Source organism: Eumetopias jubatus, unplaced genomic scaffold (genome assembly GCF_037043125.1).
Source record: "Eumetopias jubatus isolate StellerSeaLion01/CBP00866 unplaced genomic scaffold, mEumJub1_p1.0 scaffold_7, whole genome shotgun sequence".
In the NCBI taxonomy this organism is placed as follows: Eukaryota; Metazoa; Chordata; class Mammalia; order Carnivora; family Otariidae; genus Eumetopias; species Eumetopias jubatus.
The window spans coordinates 82601439-82616582 of record NW_028274813.1 but is presented as its reverse complement, the minus strand read 5'-3'; the positions used below and the strand labels follow the sequence as shown (position 1 = coordinate 82616582).

General features: G+C 57.7%; 1 protein-coding gene across 2 annotated transcripts; it reads left to right on the top strand.

The window, feature by feature from the left end:
• Window positions 1-3135: 3135 nt before the first annotated feature.
• On the top strand, window positions 3136-8840 carry CCDC9B (coiled-coil domain containing 9B). 2 transcript variants are annotated; one of them, XM_028119408.2, is made up of 11 exons: window positions 3136-3350; window positions 4177-4290; window positions 4566-4673; window positions 5297-5449; window positions 5541-5666; window positions 6298-6497; window positions 6786-6844; window positions 7442-7495; window positions 7594-7693; window positions 8178-8220; window positions 8304-8840. In XM_028119408.2, exons 1-11 carry the CDS (start codon window positions 3339-3341, stop codon window positions 8838-8840), a joined length of 1506 nt encoding a protein of 501 aa, XP_027975209.2. In that variant the 5' UTR covers window positions 3136-3338. The 2 variants fall into 2 exon arrangements, with proteins under 2 accessions (XP_027975209.2, XP_087881227.1); XM_088025101.1 differs by having other exon boundaries at window positions 3339-3350; window positions 6762-6844.
• Window positions 8841-15144: the final 6304 nt, after the last annotated feature.

The window sequence follows — 15144 nt, the reverse complement described above, 5'->3', positions numbered from 1 at the left end:
TGGGGCTGTGGGCCCAGCCGGCAGGCCACCTGAGAGGGTGGGAGACCAGCCAGGGAAGAGATGTGACCAGGACCCATGGCTGAGGTGCTAGGACAACGGGTCCACCTCGTTGTCTCCACCTCGCCCTCGAGAGGACGAGGGCCCAGGGTGGAGTTGCTGTGGAAACAGCCTTTCGAGGGCAGCCTGGGGGTGGGGTGGGGCAGGAGAGTGCTTGGCTGGATGACAGGTGCCTTGACTTCTAGTCTCAGGTGTGACGCAAAAGGCTGTGTGCCCCGGGCCGACACCGCTACCTCTCTGGGCCTCCTCGTCAGTAAAATGAGGCTTCGACAACAGTGTCGCTTCTCTACTCTGGCCGAGCTGGGAGTTCTCTAGTCTGGGGATTATAGAGACTCAGGGAGAGGAGCTGGGGAGCCGAGGGAAGGGGAAGAACACCCCCACTTCATCAGGCTTTGTGACTCTGCTGTCCTCTAGTGGTGGCAGGGAGTAACAGATACATGCTCTCCCCCTACTTCCCCAGACAGCGTCCTTTACACTTTGTAGGGGCCTTTGCTGCCGAGGGCCTCAGGCTGCGTGTGTTCTGGGTGGAGCAAGGCAGTGAAAGCATATGCGTAGGATACCTACAGGCCTGCACAGGACAGCATGGCTTATTCATGCACGTATTTGCTCTGCAAGCGCTGAGCATATATCTATGGTTTATTTATTATTATTTTTTTTAAGATTTTATTTGTTTATTTGAGAGAGAGAGAGAGAGAGAGAGAGAGCACAAGCTCTCTCTGGGGGGGGGGGGTCACATCCCCACACTAGGAGCAGCAGAGGGAGAGGGAGAAGCAGACTTGCCACTGAGCAGGGAGCCCGATGCGGGGCTCAATCCCAGGACCCTGGGATCATGACCTGAGCTGAAGGCAGACGCTTAACCGAATGAGTCACCCAGGTGCCTCAGGGTCTGTGGTTCAAAAGGGCACGGTGCCAGGCCCTGGGGATCTGGAGGCACTTGGCTCACCATTTCTTTCTTTCTTTCTTTCTTTTTTTTTTTTTTTAGATTTTATTTATTTATTTGACAGAGAGAGAGACAGCGAGAGAGGGAACACAAGCAGGGGGAGTGGGAGAGGGAGAAGCAGGCTTCCCGCCGAGCAGGGAGCCTGACATGGGACTCGATCCCAGGACCCTGGGATCATGATCTGAGCCGAAGGCAGACGCTTAACCGACTGAGCCACCCAGGCGCCCCGGCTCACCATTTCTGCCCTTAGAGAGCCTCTGTCTGGTGGGGAGCAGATAAACACACATTGGACTCTGGAGAATATAGGAGAATGTAGGGGCTGCTCTGAGGTATGACATACTGTGTAACACTTGGGAAGGGAGGGGCCAGCAACTGTGGGGTCCTCTCTGATCACTGGTTTATCCTGGGCACGTGGGGCTGCAGCCTGATGGGCCCCGAGGCCTTTGTCACTGGCTTGGGAGAGTCTCTGCCTGCAGGCCCTTCCAGAAGAGCTGGGTCGCCCACCCTATGGGACAGCTGGATTGCTACCCAGGCCTCCTGTTCCCCTGCGGCTGTCCCACCCCAACAGAGTTGGGAACAGGAGTGAGGAGCACAGCTGACCCGGCCTGGCCCCTGTAACCTCCTCTAGCTACACCCCACTGCCCCAGGCCTGCTTGGGGAGCCTGGGTTCCAAAGATGATGGAGAACATTAGGTCTCAGCAGGTGCATCTCCCCATCCCAGGCTGGTGCTGGGCAGGCCTGCCAGTTCCAACAACGCGTTGTAGGGCAGGTGGTGGGAAACTGGGCTGCTACCCCACCAGGGCCTTGCCTCTGGCCTTCCGGGGGCTAGGCTGGAACTCAGCAGCCTGTTTCAGGGAGTATGCAGAGAGGGTGGGAGAAGGGCAGAGAGGCAGAGGGAGACAGAGATTGGCTCAGGGAGAGGAGCCTGGTGCGTCACCGTTGCTGGGAGTCTGACTCGGGGGAACATCCAGCAGGAAAGGAAGAGAGAGTGCGGTGGCATTTCCAAGCAGGATGGGAACTCGGGGGCTGTGGACACTGGGTGTGGGGTCAGGGGTACTGTGTGAAGGCCCGGCCAGGAAAGAGGCTAACCGTGGAGGGGGTGGGAGGGTGGCAGGAAGACACGGTTCAAGGGGAACAGAGATTGAAACCCTGGCTGACTGGGCTGGTCTGGGGAAGAAGGAGAGAGCAGCAGGGCTTTCTGCTCTGGAGACAGAGCATGGAATTAGGGAAACTGAGGCCTGGTCGATCAGGGATGTGGGGGATGCAGTGACCTCTGACCCTCCCTTTAGGGCTTGGAGGTCGGGGCCTTGTAGCTATTAAAAGAGACCGCAGGTACCCCTGAAACAGAGACACCCCCCAGCACCCCAAGCTCCAGCTCCTGGAGGCTCCAAGAGGGGGACCACCAGGCAAGCTGCTCCCCTGGGCAGAGGGATTAGCCTCAGCTGTATTGGGAAGAACTGGGGAGAGACTTTCCTGAGAAAGCCTGCTTCTTTACTTGGCCTGGGAGAGGCTGAAAGGCCAGCCGTGGAGAGCAAGGCCAGGAAGGGCCTGGAGTGAGGACCCTGAGTGGGGAAGGCTGGTGGCTGACTCTGAGCTGCGGTAGCATGGGCCCTGCAGAAGGGCCCAGTTCCGCACACCGAGGGGAGACTTAAACAGCTGGGCCTCTCAGAAGTGGCTGTGCTTTAAAACACAGGGAAGACAATGTTCAACCTAAAGGAATGGCTAATGGTGTTATTTCAGGTATCTAGTTGTATTTGGTGGCCTAGGGGAGGTAAGCTTCTCGATGCCTCCAAATTAGCTAAACCTGAGCTGATGAGGACAGTAAAGAGAGGCCCATTTGAGTTGGGGGTCCTCAGACTGGGATGGCCGATGGGCTCAGCTGCACCCTGTAGGCCTTTCTTCACTATTGGGAGGGATGGAGGCTTATGTTGGCTGCCTGTCCATCTGCAGGTATGTCCAGGCTGGGGCTCTGCTGGGCATAGGGCCTCAGAGAAGGCAGGGCCTGGGGCAGCCAGGCCCCCTGTGTGGGCTCGGCCCAACAGACAGAGGTTCCTGCTTGTGTCTCTGGGGATGCCGGGGCAGGGCTGGGAGAGGTGCTGGGCAGGGCCAGCGCCCTGGTCCTTGCCCTCTGAGAGTGGATGGGTGGGGGTGGCGGCGCGCATTCCTGGCTGGGAGCCCAGAGGAGTCTTTTGTAATCACAACATGATCTCGTGTGCTGAGCAGTGAAGCCGGCAGGGAGAGGCCAGCAGAGGCCCGGCTCCGGAGGCTCCGCACTCCGGCTTCCCTCCTGCTCTGGCTCCCCCGGGGCTGCTCTGGAATTCTCTCGGTGCCCACTGTTGCCATGCACTCAGCTGTGAGTGGCACCTCACCTTTGGCGGGGGGCTTCTTGGGGCTGGGGCGGAGGCTGGGACACCAGGCCCTCACACTCCGGGGGCACCTGGGGACAGCTGGGGACAGCTGGGCCTGGGGGGACGAGGGCTGTGCCTAGGCTGGTGGGGGGCTGGGCAGGGGCACTGGCTGCAATGGAGACCCTGCGGCCAGACAGGGAGAGACCTGGGGTCTCGGGGCAGAGGCCTGGCTTGCTTAGGGTGGCTCCCCAGCTGGGCCCGCCCACGGAACTGGCTGTCTCTCCAGACCTGGAAAGGCCGGGCTCGTGGGAGCAGCTCTTTCCCACAGGCTGGGCACAAGCCTGGGGAGTGGGACCCAGGGCCTGGGAGCCCAGGACACAGCCGGGGCCTCTCTTTTTCCTGTGGTTCTGGGCCTGGGAGCCGAGCGGCTCCCCCCCTCCCCCTCGACCTCCTGAATCCCCTGGCAACTTCCCAGTCACGGCAGGTTCCGCTGCCAGAGCCATTTATAACTCTCATTCCAGGCTCTGCTCAGCAGTGGAGCTCCCTGGGGGGCCCGGGGGGAGGGGCAGCCCACTGCTGGGAGCTGCAGGCCTGGGTATAAGGCCCTGACCCGAGTCCCTGAGGAGGCAGAGAGACAGGCAGAGAAGCCCAGGAGGGTGGGGCCTTGGGGCCTTCCACGTGCCATCTCTCCTTGTGAGCCTAGCTCTGGGGCCAGGGCCCATTCGTGGTAAGGATATGCTTCTCAGGTGAATGTGAAAGCTAGGGGCCTGATAAGGGATGGGCCCAGCAGTCAGGAGCTTGCCGCCCCCCCTCCCAACTGGCCCTCTGCAGGGGCCTCACGGAGCCGAGTCACCCATGAGCAGGCAGGAAGAGAAGGATGCTGAGCTGGATCGGAGGATAGTTGCCCTTCGAAAGAAGAACCAGGCCTTACTACGCAGGTACCAGGTGAGTGGGTCGTGACAGGGGCCGGGGGGACCAACTGGGTTGGCACTGCCTGTCTGACCCCCAGACCCCTGCACCGTGGTCTTTCCCTGCAGGCGCTAGGCCTGGGGCCAGAGTTATGGTGGTGTGGTCCCTCTCGGCAAGTCTGTGAGGCTCTCGGGGACGCTGTGATGCGGTGCCTCTGCCCCCTGGTGGTCCCACTGGTGTCTCTCTGTGTAGGCCTGTCTGTGTGCGTCTGGGGGGGCCATGGCCTGTGCTGACCCCGGGCCCTCCCGCAGGAGATCCAGGAAGACCGGCGGCAGGCGGAGCAGGGGGGCATGGCCGTGACCACAGCGGAACTCCTCCGACCCGATGGCCTCACTGTCACTATCAGCCAGGTCCCCGGCGTAAGCCCCCCCACCCCGCCCCCCTGCAGGGAGAGAGGGTGGTGAGGTGCCGCAGGCCCAGCTCATGTCTGGGAAGGACAACGGTTCCTGCTTCTCTGTTTCCTCCACTTCCAGTTCTGGGGCTCACCCTTCAGCTCCCAGCCTGAGGCCGCCCAGCCCACTGCGGTCCCTCTGACCCCAAAGGGCCACAGCTAAAAGGCCACCAAATAGAATCCTCCTCATGCCCTTTTCCAGGTGAATGTGAAAGTTAGGGGCCCCACAGCCCTGTACCTGTGCTCCAAATCACAGGCCACTCCTAAACCCCCAACCCTAGAGGGACAGAGAAGGGGGGCTGAATGCCAGGAGCACTGTCTGAGGGACAAAGCCCCATTGTCTGAGTACTCTGGATTTCCCAGCTCAGAGATGACAGGCTGCTGTGGCATCTTGGGCCCCGGGGTGGCCCCGGTTCCTGGATAACCTCATGCCACTGGCATGTGAATGCCCCACAGAGTCAGCTCCTCTGTGGGCATTCCAGGGAGGGCCAGGGCTGGAACCCAGCCTGGGGAACCTCCCAGAGGACTCCATCCCCAGCTCCTGCTCAGCACTGGCCATGTGGTCTGAGGGCACGGCATCTCATTCTGCAGGGGAGGCGGGTGGTCAGCCGGAACTGGGCAAGACCCCTCAGACCTGGAGCAGCCGATGAGATGCTTGAGGACGATGAGGTAGAGGACCACACTGGTACTTTCTGCCTGGGGGAACGGGTAGAGCTGGCTGTGACCATGGAAAACAAAGCTGAGGTGAGCAGGGTGGGCGGGGGAAACCCAGGAATCAGGCCAGCAGCCTCTTCTTACGAGGCTGTGCCACACTGCCCGTCCCACCTACCCCCAGGCCAAACGGATCGTAAGTGAGAAGCCCACCAGAGCAAGGAACCAGGGCGCAGAAGGGTCACGTGGAAGGGGCTTGGGCCGGACCCCCTCCATACAGATGGCCAACAGCTCGGATTCTGCACGGAAAGTACATCTTCAAGAGGGAACGGGGACGTGAAAGTGGCAGTCATCATTTGGGGGAGGCGGAGAAGCTGAGTCACTTATGTCCCCTATCTCTGGGGACATGGCCCAGGCAGCACCAGCAAGAATTCTCACCCTTTCTTCCTTTCTCTGGCCAGTTTCCACGTTGGGTGGGCCTTACCTTGATAGGGTATGTCAGAGGTCCGCCCCTTACCCTAACTGGATCTCTGATGGCGACCAGGTGGGGGGCCTTGGGGTGGGCCATGTGCCAGGTGTGACCTCTAGGTGGCAGCAGCCCCCAGTCCTGGCTCTTGCTCACCGCGGCTGGGTGCCTCTCCACTCTGGGCCTGTCCACACACCCCTGCAAAGACCCAGTGGATAGGCACTATTATTAGCCCCATTCTACAGATGAGGAAATGATACACAGAGAGATTAAGTAACTTGCCCCAAAGACACAGCTAACAAGTGGGTGGAAACCGTGCCTATGGCGAACGAATGTGTCAGAGATGGAACGGATTTCATTTTTAGACGGGGACGTCAAAACCTTGAGGGGCAGGGGTTGGTAATATCCAGACTTCCACTCCAAGTCCAAGGCTTCCTGCTTCCTCCCCATGGTGCTGAGTGTCTTCTCCTTGCAGGGTGCTCGGGAGCCCCAGAGTCCAGGCCTGGTCCCAGGCCCAGTTCCCCACCGGCCCGTGGGGGGACCTGTGGAGGTGGGCTGGGACTATGCCCAGTGGAAGCAGGAGCGGGAGCAGATCGACCTGGCCCGTGTGGCCAGGCACAGAGATGCACAGGGTGACTGGCGCCGCCCATGGGACCTGGACAAGGCCAAGCCCACGTGGGTGACAGGGCTGGGCAGCTCGTTGGACTGACATGCTTGTGGGGCTTGGAGTAGGACTAACTGCGGATGCTTCCTGGAGGGCTGGTGGGACCCTCTCCAGGGTGGTTAAGGGTCTGCCCGGGCCCTTTGGTGGGGCCTTGGCCTCACCGGGTCCCCCATTTTCTTGGGCCCACCATCATCTTGTTGCCGTCGGTTCTGGGGTTGGGGCTGGGGGAGGCAGTGGCTTCGTGGGTCTTGCTGTAGCTTGTGTCCACCCCAAAGAAGCCTGACCTTCTGGCTCCACAGGCTACAGGACTCCGGCAAGCCTCAGGAAGAGGGTCCGGCCAGGGTGGGCGGCACCAGGGGTGAGCCAAGACCCACCTCACCCCCTTTCCCTCCTTGGCTTTTATCACAGCCCCCTCCCCCCCACCCCGTGCTTCCTCTCCTTTCTCTGTCTCTGGGTGTGCCACTTATTTTTGGAGCTGGAAAGAGGCATGGAAGAACATCTTACTTCCTCTCCCTCATTATCAGAGCAGGGCACCTCCCCACCCTCCAAACCCACAGCTCCTGCCCTGGGTTCTGGCCCCAGAAGGTCTGGGGAGGAGGCTCACAAGGAAGTCTGCACTGGAATCCTTTTGAAGTTGGTCCCTCATGGGTGAAAGCTCGTTTCCCTGCCCCTGGCCTGTTATAGGAACAGAGCTTTTAGAATGGCTAGTCCCCTTGGTTTTACACATGAGGAAGCTGGGGCTGGAGAGACTCCGCCAGCTGCCTAGCCAGGAATGGCAAAGGGAGCACAGAGACCCAGCCCCCTTGACCCCCAGACCCAGGACCTTTTTGGGAGTCAGAAGACCCACACCTGGACCAAGGAAAAGACTGACAGCTTCCCAGTCCTGGAAGACTGGTGTTACTGCTTTGGATCCTTTATCACCCCACTCTTTCTCCATTTCCTTTGCCTCACTTAGGTCCCAGGAGCCACCGGAAGTCACAGCCCCCACCACTGTCCCTTGATGGTAAAGGTGAGTTGGGGGAGAAGGAGCAGGGTCGCACGAGCTGGTGAAGGAGCTGGGCTGCCATGACCCTCTTCTCTCCTTGATTTGTGGACCATCTCTTGCAGGTGGTACTACTCGGGGTGGGCAACCCAGCAGACCCTCAGTGGTGTCGGCCACACGAAGCAAAGCCCGGGGGACAGAGAGGCTGACCGGCAGGGCCCGCAGGTAACAGGTGGCAGGGGGCAAAATCAGGGGAAGCATCTGGGCTTGCTGGATCTCCCTTGCCCCTGGGAGGTCAGGCCCAGCACTGGTCCAGGTGCCTGCTCCAGCCCTTGGGGCTGCCTGGAGGCAGGTTAATGAGGTTGGGGCGGGGAGGCCGGCAGTAATTACAGCAGTTGCCTTGCCCCTGGGGAAGTTCGGTGTGCCTTTCCCAGGCGGTGCAGGCAGGGACATGTCCAGAGTCCCCACGGAACTCAAGGTGCTGCGGGCTTGGCCACAAACAGCATCTGGGGACCTGGGATGGCGCTAAAGTGGGTGGTGTTCAGAGGAAATGGCTGGCTGGGGAACAAGGTCAGGCTGGAAGGGACGCCGCCTGGGGCCTTGTTCTAGCTCTGGCTGCTCCCTGGGAACAGGGGCCCCTGGCTACCGAGCCATGGATGTGAAGGGCCGTGGGTGGGAGCAGGGCCTGCCACGTGCTGTGTTCCCACAGGTGGGAAACGAAGGAAGACAAGCAGGAGCTGGAGAGCCAAGAGGTGGGTGCTTGGGAACAGGATGGGGCGGGCTAGGGACATGAGCTCTGAATCCGCCAGCCAGCAGGGCCAATGTCTCGTTTCAGGGAAGCCAAAATAGCAGAAAGACTCGGAGCCAGGAGGAGCATTCACAGAAGCAGAGCGGGATGGAGCTGGGCCGACCCACAAGTGCCCCACCAACCAGCCCAGCCCCAGGATCCCCAGGGCGGCCACAAAGGGGGTCAGGAGCCTCCGTGGCTAGTCCAGTCCCTGGCTCTCCACAAAGCACTGACTTGATTCCCCTTGACCTTTCTCTAGGAGGGGCCGGTAGCCCCGGGGCCGGGGAGAGTATGTGTGCGCTCACTCCAAGGCCCGGGGCCCAGGAGAACCCTGTGTCCTCGCCGGACGGTTCTGAGCAGCTCCTGGGGTGGGGTGACCCCCAGGCTGAGCCGGAAGTACAGACTTGTTCTGAGCCACAAGGAGCAGGGCCGCTAGAGCCCAGAGAGGACAAGTCTGGCAAGCCTGGGGCCCAGCAGGGCTTGGCACCACGAAGCAGGCCCCCCAGAGGAATGGGCCAAAGGGCAAGGGGCACAGGAGGTATGAGAGGCAGGACAGGACAGGCTGGCCCTGCAGGAAGATGCTGAGCAAAGCCCCTGGGCGCACAGGGGCCAGGCTGGGGAGAGAAGGAGGGAAGAACGCAGGCAGACTCTTGCGTGCGATGGGTATCTGGATGCTGGGGGCTTGTGGCAGTCTGGCTGAGCAGCTGGGCAAACTCTCTAGTGGGGTGACATTGGGAGGGCAAGGAGCTGTCCTTCCTTGCCCCTCATGGGCATATCCCGTGCATAGGTGTGTTTTTACCTGCAGGTAAAGCTCCTGGTGTATTCCTATGCCACCCCTGGTCTCTGAGGCTGTTGAGCCCTGCCCTGGGTCCATTGCCACCGAGGCCACAAGCTTCCCTGCCATGGCAAGAACTCGAGGCTTAGAAGCACTTGGCACCTGGCTCTCCTGGCCTCTGTCACCCCCGAGGCCTGGCTTCTCTTTCCGGTTGCGGCTTCGGCTCCTCAGGTGCAGGCAGCCTTGGTAGCTGGCAGGACAAGTCCAGGCCTGAGCCCCTTCCCCAGCCTCTGCCTTGCACCCAGGGGACACACGACCCCAAACTCCCAGGATGGCCAAAGCAGGGGAATCTCAGCCATCAGCTGGCAGCCTCTAGCCTTTCTGGAAGAGGAGGCTGAGGCTCGAAGGAAGGGAGGCCACGGCAGGTAAGGGACTGAGCTGGGGACAGAAGAGCAGAGCTCAGGTTTCCTCCACAAAAGAGAGGGTCCCTGGAAAGGGCTCCTCTCTGAAACGGCCTGGGGTGGGGTGGGGAGAGGACAGCCTCTTCTCCCCACAGGAGGGTGGTGAGCTCATCATCAGGGATACCCTCCCCCACACCCAGGTCAGACAGCAAGTATACCGTCAGGACAGCATCAAGGGGGTGCAGGGGGTAGCCCAGGGCCATTTCCTGCCATCTCCTACCCCCCCCCCCACCTCCCCTGCACCGCGGGCACGCCAAAGCGAGGACTCAGACAAGGGACAGAGAAAGTGACTCTAGCTCAGTACAACTTCAGGAGGCGTCTTTCCTACTTAGTCTCCGTCCCCACCCCTCCCCCGAGGCCCACGGCTGGTGAATTATTCAGACGCCACACAAGCTGTGGCTTCCTCTCGATTCAACAAACATTTCCTGAGCACCCACTAGCAGCAGTGCGGCCGGTGGGCGATGGTGACTCCGCCAGCAAGAGGGAGGGAGAAACCCAGTCATCCCGCAGCTCCAGGCCGCACGGCAGAGCCTGGCGGGAGCTGGGGACGGTGGTAGGAGCGCAGAGAGAACCATCTCACCTCTGCTCGAAAAGGCAGGTGCCCCTTCCTCCCTCACCACGTGTGGCTCTCCCCATGTGGCCCCCTCTGCTCCCCTCCTCTTTGGCCCTGCGGGGGCTCTCCCTCTCGGCTGAGGGTCCCGGGCCTCCCCAGCCTCTCTGGCTTCTCTAGGGAGTGTCTAGATCATCCCCAAGGATGCTCCCTTGTCAGTGAGGGCTAAACGGTGGGGTCACAGCTGGGGCTTCCTCACTGGTTCCTGCTCCACCCTCCACCCTCTCTACTCAGGAAGCATGAGGACGGGGTGTCTTGTCAGCAGATCAGCGTGCTCCTCACATGTGAGGGTGCAGAGTAATGCAGATTCTAATTCAGTAGGTCTGTGGTGGGCCTGGAAATGTGCATTTCTAATAGGCTCCTCGTGACACCTGTGCTGCTGGTTTCTGGACCACAGGTTGAGTAGCAAGGGTTTGGACTAGAATCTGCGGAGGGCTAGGGGCAGACAGACTCCAGACTCCGAAGACTCACTGCCGGCTATATTGGGGACCCGGCTAGGGCTGCCCCTGCCAGGTGGGAGCTTCCTGGCTTCAGGGTCGGGTGGAAAGCTGAGGCACCTGGGAAGACACTTGAGAGGCCAGTGAGTGGGTGGTGCCAACTTCCTGTAGTGGGGAATGAGGAAGTTGGTTGGGAATGGGACGAGGTGAAGGGGGTGGAAGAGGTTGGTTTGGGGTTGATTAGAGGAATTTTGAAAAGGCTTGGGAATATTCTTATGCACTTAGGAAGAAGACCCCTGTGAGACATGAATAGGTAAAGGTGAATGACTCCAAGCTCAAGTTTCCTCTTGCCCTCCAGTCATCCATAGATGCACTTGGAGCATGACCCTGGACTTGACCCATGACCCAAAGGATGGAGCTGGGGAAGAGTAGATTCAGGCAGAGCCCTTGAATTCAGATTATCTCCAAAAATAATCATGATCAAGAATTTGAATTCTAAGATTCACAAACTACTCCCCAACCCCCCAGTGCTACCAACTGTACAGATGGGCCTTCATTAGGGACTGTAGGCCTAGGTATGTTTGACTATGGGATGGGGATATAGCATTGGGGCGGAACTCTGGTTCAGCCCTCACAACAGGACCTAAGCAGGAGAGAAAGCTGGGTTATGAAGGGCTACCGAGAAAGAGGGCTTCTCTCCCAGGATGTCCTGGGAGTCACTAGGGCTTGGAGAGTGTGGAGACTGGCCCAGGACATCATCCCTGTAGGAAGACTGTAATGCCAGGCAAGTATCACTGAGCTCTCCTCAAAAAAAGGGGGAGCCCTTCTTCAGGATAAGGGAGCCAGCAGCTATGGTGGCTACCCTCCTCCCCTTGGATGGAACCAGCTATGGAGCCGGAGGGAAGCAGGGATACCCCTCCACAAACCTCAGGGTCATGGAAGCCTGGCTGTAGCAATTCCTGGCTCCCTTGTTTAAAGGCCTGGCTGGGAGACTTTCTCTCAGAACCTCCTCTCCAACCGACTGATGAGACTCTCCTCAAAGGTGGGAAGCTCTTCATGAGACAGAGCTTTAAGGAGCCCAGGCACAGAGCTGGGGGAACAGAGAAGGAAGCTTCCTGCAGAGTAGGGAGAGGACAGCTTGACTTAAGGCTTCATAACAAGGAGGGCGGAGAGGGCAGAAGATAGCTCTGTCCTGAGCCCCTATCACCTGGGCAGAAGGGAGCAGCAGACCAGATTGCAAGGGAGGTGTGTTTTTGGAGGATTGGCAGCATGGGAGAGTGGAATAGACATGGGCCTTGGAATCCAACAGACTGAATCTTAACCTAGGTCTCTCATCAGCTAGCTGGGTGATCTTGATCGAGTTTAAACCCCCAAAGCCTCAGTTTCCTTATCTGCAAAATGGGGCCAGTAACAGCCTTGAAGTGTTGTCAAGAAAATTAAAGAGTATGCAAAACATGCCCCGCTCACTAAGTAGGCACTCTATGAACAGTAGCCTGGCACTCAGTCAAATGTGTTGAATAAAGGAAGTCGCTATTTGGTTTGATCTTTGCCTACTTTGTTTTCGATCTTCTCCTTTACCTCCTCTTTTGGTCTCATCGTCACTGGGGTCGGTACACTTCAGGGAAATAAGGGATGGTTTGTAAAGTCTACTCAGCCCTCCAGGTCAGTGAGCGTCCTTTATTCACCTGGGGGAGTCGACTGGAGTTAAGGGCCTCACAAAGTGACCCTGCTCTTACTGGGGTGTTCTTTGCCCTCAGCATTTCCCTTAAGTCCACACACCAACTTTCCTAACTCAGCGTTTCCTCGTTTCTTCCGTTAACACCAGCGGTAATCTCATGGACTCCACCACAGTCTTTGCTTATTATTTTCCCCAGAATCAAACCTCCCTTGTGGGGTTTCCTCTATGCCTCACAGAGTTAAGGTTTTTTCACCCAAATGAGCAGGATGACTGTATTTTCTAATGGTCAAGGGACAGGTAACTGGGGATGCCTAGCTATCTAACTAGGCGCAAGTTTGGAGGGTTTGACCACCAGTCAACTCCAGCCCCAACCCTGGCCTCAGGGACAGGAGTAACAGGAAAAGATGGGGGCACCTGGGTGGCTCAGATGGTTAAGCATCTGCCTTTGGCTCAGGTCATGATCTCAGGGTCCTGGGGTGGAGCCCCGCATTGGGCTCCCTGCTCAGCGGGGAGTCTGCTTCTCCCTCTCTCTCTCTGCCCCTCCCCCTGCTCATGCTTGCTCTCTCTCGCTCTTTCTCGTTCTCAAATAAATAAAATCTTTAAAAAAAAAAAAGGAAAAAACAGGAAAAGATGGTACTAGACACCCCCCCCGCCCCCCGAAAAAAAACCCCATAAAGGAAATGGCTACAATCCCCATGTGGCTATCTATCTCTTTTTATTTTGGGGACTACGTCAGGAAGGGGGGGGTCAAGGGAATAGGAGAAACTAAAGATACCACTTCACTGTGCCTCTCCAGTCACTTATCAGTATGCACAGACCCCAGCGCGCAGCTCTTTCTGAGCGAGGGCTGCCCCCGGGTGACTACAACTTCACCGAGGGGAGAACCTGAGGCTGGGAAGGCAGGGAAAGGAGCTGCAGAAAGCACAGACTGAGGCTGCTTTCTCTCAAGTCTGCCGGCCTGCGTCACAGCCTCTCATTAAGCATCCACTTGACGCCGGCAAAGTGAAACAGCACAGACCTGGCACCAGAAAGAACAAATGTGGCACCCACTGCTCCTTTTAAGGACTGACTCGAGGAGCAGCAGGCCCCGGGGCAGGAGGTGAGGCAAACACATCAGTACCTTTGTGGGAGGGGAGAGTGGACTCTCGCAGGCCTGTGTCCTTCTTAACGAGCTCTCTGGGGCGAGTTCTCTCGGCACCTTCAAAAATAACCAAGAACGCAGCCTTTTTTCCCTTTTTCTTACAAACTCTGGGGATACGGTGTTTCCTTTCTCCCCAGCAGGGCAGCTGGCTTCAACCAAGAAGAAAGGTCAAAAGTCACCTTGTAGCCATCTGTCAAAACAGAAATACCTAAACCCTAAGTTCCAGAATCAGAGGGAGAGTCTGGGCCAGTAGTTCTCAGATTTTAGTGTCAGAATCACCTGGAAGGCTAGTTAAAACACAAAGTTGGGCTCCACCCTCTGAAGCTCTCATTCAGTTGGTCTGGGAGGGGGCCTAAGACATGGCATTTCTAACAAGTTCTGAGGTGATACTGACGCAGATGCTCTGGGCGCGGGGTGTAACGTCTACCACCTGCCCCTTCATGTCTCTTTCCAGGCATCATTTGGCCCAAAGGGATGGACACTCACTTGAACCTCTATTACCTCCTATGTATACATGGTACTTTTAGTCCCCAGATCTCCAAGCCCTGTCACACCGATTCCCTCCACTTGCTCTCACGAATTCCCATTGTTGGGTTAGGAGGAAAAAGCAGGGCCAAGGCCCTAACCAGGGTCATTACCAAGTCTGCAAGTTTCCTATTTTTCAGTTCAGCATCCCTTCCAAGAGCACATGGCCGGCCCCCCACCCCCAGGTCCTCGTGATGCCGTGAGCTGGCCACGCACACGGAGGCTGACTGCCGTGATGCAATCCTGCCCAGACTACCAGCAGGGAGCTGAGGGGGGCCTCCAGGTCACAAGCTGGGCAGAGACCTCGGCTCATGAATCTGAACACAGAGGTAGCAGAGAGAGGTAGATTTAAAAGGAATGCCTTGGTAAACAACGGAATTGTTTTTCTGGACAAGTCGGTTTGGGGGCTTTTGAGGCCTTACTTGACACACTGTAGGCACTAAATAAATAGTTCTTGGGTTAATGGTAGTGGTTCGTGGAAAATATTCTAAGGGAAGTTAGAAGCATATTGCTGTTTAACTGAAAAGCTACTGTAAAAGCAGATTCTCGAATTTAAGAAAACAGGGCTATAACAAAGGTAGATTCTTGTTGGCATGACTATAAATTTCTTGAGGGTGAGAATTGTGTGGGAATTTTCTGGTCCCTTATATTAACAAATACTTACAGAATGTATGGAAACTTGTGTGGCCCAGGTGCTCCTTACTGACCAGGTGGCTCATGTACACAGTGTAGGACTTGGAGCCACGGCTTTTTCTGCACTGAGGGTGGAGAGCTTGGTAGTCTGGGTGTGTGGTTAATGGGAAAAAAAAAATGTTATTGTGTTTTTTTAAATTAGCTACTGGAGGGAACAAAGAGTCTAACACAGGTTTTCTGGCAGCAGAAATGCACAAGCTCTGTCAGCAAGTAAAACAGATGTGACCAAAAACTGTCGAGAAAGCAGGTATTTTTATAGCTCAGCATTGGGCCATAGGGTCAGGACAGAGGGGACAACGATTGGGCCACATATTCTATGTTTCCTCCGTTAAGCACTGCATGGGGTAGAGCCGTGGACTTCCGGTGCCTGGAAAGACCAGGCAGGCCAGGCCCAACTCCTTCACCTTGGAAACAGAGACTGTGGGCAGGATGGCTGGTGCAGCTGTGGTCTGCAGGGGTTCTCTTTAGCCATCTACTCCCCTGAACCAGACTGTGGGCTGTGGATGTGGGGACACAAATGGATTACAACAGCGACGCCACACTGATACTAGGGCCACTTCTGTCTGACA